This window comes from Geospiza fortis, unplaced genomic scaffold, assembly GCF_000277835.1.
Source record: "Geospiza fortis unplaced genomic scaffold, GeoFor_1.0 scaffold1573, whole genome shotgun sequence".
NCBI lineage: Eukaryota > Metazoa > Chordata > Aves > Passeriformes > Thraupidae > Geospiza > Geospiza fortis.
In genome coordinates this window covers 36,650-39,555 of record NW_005054863.1, presented here as the reverse complement: position 1 = coordinate 39,555, position 2,906 = coordinate 36,650, and the positions used below count along the sequence as shown (strand labels likewise).

Below are 2,906 nucleotides of genomic sequence, written 5' to 3'. Positions count from 1 at the left end.
GTTTTTTTTTTTGTTTGTTTTTTTTTTTTTTTTGTTTTGGTTTGGTTTGGGGGGTTTTTTTTTTTTTTTTTTTTTTTTTTGGTTTTTTTTTTTTTTTATATATTTCTGGAGGGGATTTTTGGGAATTTCCTTTTGTTTTTTACAATTTTTTTTTTTACTTTGGGGGATTTTATTTTTTTAACTTTTTAAAGATTTTCTTTTCCCTCCACATTCCTATTTTTCCCCAAAATTCCCATTTTTCCCCAAAATTCCCATTTCTTCTCCCAAAATTCCCATTTTTCCCCCAAATTCCCATTTTCTCCTAAAAATTCTTTTTTCCCCCAAAATTCCTTTTTCTTCCCCCCAAAATTCCCAGGTTTTTTCCCCAAAATTCCATTTTTTTTCCCCTAAATCTCTGGTTTCCACCCCGAATTTGCCGTTTTTCCCAAAATCGCGGGTTTTGCCCCCGTTTCAGTTACCTGCAGAGCTGGAAGAAGACGCTGCTGGTGGTGTCCCACGACCAGGGGTTCCTGGACGACGTCTGCACCGACATCATCCACCTGGACAGCCAGAAACTGCACTACTACAGGGGCAACTACAGTGAGATTTGGGGCGAGAAACGGGGGAATTGGGAAAAAACGAAAAAACGGGAAAAAACGGTGAAAAAACGGGAAAAAACGGTGAAAAAATGGCAAAAATATGGAATAAAATGGGGAAATGGGAGCTGATCCAGCTGGACAGGCAGAAGCTGCACTGCTGTTTTTTTTTTTGTTTGTTTTTTTTTTTTTTTTGTTTTGGTTTGGTTTGGGGGGTTTTTTTTTTTTTTTTTTTTTTTTTTGGTTTTTTTTTTTTTTTATATATTTCTGGAGGGGATTTTTGGGAATTTCCTTTTGTTTTTTACAATTTTTTTTTTTACTTTGGGGGATTTTATTTTTTTAACTTTTTAAAGATTTTCTTTTCCCTCCACATTCCTATTTTTCCCCAAAATTCCCATTTTTCCCCAAAATTCCCATTTCTTCTCCCAAAATTCCCATTTTTCCCCCAAATTCCCATTTTCTCCTAAAAATTCTTTTTCCCCCCAAAATTCCCAGGTTTTTTTCCCCAAAATTCCATTTTTTTTCCCCTAAATCTCTGGTTTCCACCCCGAATTTGCCCTTTTTCCCAAAATCGCGGTTTTTGCCCCCGTTTCAGTTACCTGCAGAGCTGGAAGAAGACGCTGCTGGTGGTGTCCCACGACCAGGGGTTCCTGGACGACGTCTGCACTGACATCATCCACCTGGACAGCCAGAAACTGCACTACTACAGGGGCAACTACAGTGAGATTTGGGGCGAGAAGAAAAAACGGGAAAAAACGGTGAAAAAACGGGAAAAAACGGTGAAAAAACGGCAAAAATATGGAATAAAATGGGGAAATGGGAGCTGATCCAGCTGGACAGGCAGAAGCTGCACTGCTGCCACGGGAACTGCAGTGAGATTTGGGGCAAAAAACAGGGAAATTGGGGAAAAATGAAAAACCGGAAAAAAAAGAAAAAAAAAAAGGGAAAAACGGTGAAAAAATGGCGAAAAAAGGGAATAAAATGGGGAAATGGGAACTGATCCAGCTGGACAGGCAGAAGCTGCACTGCTCCAGGGGGATTACAGTGAGATTTGGGGCAAAAAACGGGGAAATTGGGGAAAAATGGGGAAAAAATGGGAAAAAACCAGGAAAAAAAATAGCAAAAAATTTTGGATAAAAATGGAGAAATGGGGGCTGATCCAGCTGGGTTCCCCGTGATTCTGCTGCTGTGGGAGTTGCAGTGAGAAATGTGGGAATTGCAGGAATTTTGGGTGGAGAAATGGCAAAAATGGGAAAAAGCGGAAAAAATTGGAAAGAGAGTCTGGGAATTTTGGGAATTTTGGGTGGAAAAATCAGGAAAAAATAAAGGGGGGGGGAATGGGGAAAAAAAGAGGGAAATGGGGCTGGAAATTGGGAAAATTGGGAATGGGAATAGAAAAAAAGGTGAAAAATTGGGGGAAATTGGGGAAAAAAAGGGAAATGGGAGAAGGGAAAATTGGGAATAAAGGGGGAAAACCAGGGAATGGGAATGAGGGAAAAATGGGGCTGGAAATTGGGGAAATTGGGGAAATTTGGAACGGAAACAAGGCAGAAAAAAAGGGAAAAACAGATCAAGAAGGGGATGGGAATTGGGGGCAAATTGGGAAAAAAAGGGGGAGGAAAAATTGGGAATAAAGGAGGGAGGAAATGAGGAATGGAAGAGAGAATTTGGGATATTGGGAGCAAACAGGGAAAAAAAGGGAAAATTGGAATGGAGGGGTCGGGAACGGCCCAAAATCGCAAAAAATTCCGGAAAATTCCTGAAAGTTGCCCCAAATTTCCCATTTTCAGTGACTTTTAAGAAGATGTACCAGCAGAAGCAGAAGGAGCTGCTGAAACAGTTTGAGAAACAGGAGAAGAAACTGAGGGACCTCAAAGCCGGGGGGAAATCAACCAAGCAGGCGGTGAGGGCTCCTCAACCCCCAAAAAAACCCAAAACCCCCCCAAAAAAATCACAAAATCCCCCCCAAAAACCCCAAATCCCTTAAAAATCCAAAAAGTCTCTTAAAAATCCCAGAATCCCCCCAAAAAACCCCAAAATGCCCCTCAAAATCCCAAAAAAACCACTCCAAAATTGCCCCCCAAAAAAATCACAAATTCTCCCCCAAAAAAACTCCCAAATAAACTCCAAAAACCCCCAGATTTTCTCAAAAACTCCAGAATTTCCCCCAAATTCCAGGAGAAGCAGATGAAGGAGGCAGCAGAAAATCGCCCCCAAAAACCCCAAACTTCCCCAAAACCTACTCCAAAAACCCCCCAAAATTCCCCAGGAAAACCCCTAAAAACCCCCCAAAAAACCCCAAAAAAACCTGAAAAAACAAAAAAATACCCC

At 40.9% G+C, this 2,906-nt stretch overlaps 1 protein-coding gene across 1 annotated transcript in view; it reads left to right on the top strand.

The window, feature by feature from the left end:
• Positions 1-2,906, top strand: part of ABCF1 (ATP binding cassette subfamily F member 1) — a gene marked incomplete at its 5' end in the record, with an annotated part of 17,719 nt that overhangs the window by 9,764 nt on the left and 5,049 nt on the right. Inside the window, 3 exons of the mRNA XM_031065553.1 lie at positions 455-579; positions 2,366-2,478; positions 2,754-2,768. Coding sequence (XP_030921413.1) covers positions 455-579; positions 2,366-2,478; positions 2,754-2,768 — 253 coding nt within the window. The remainder of the gene's footprint in view (positions 1-454; positions 580-2,365; positions 2,479-2,753; positions 2,769-2,906) is intronic.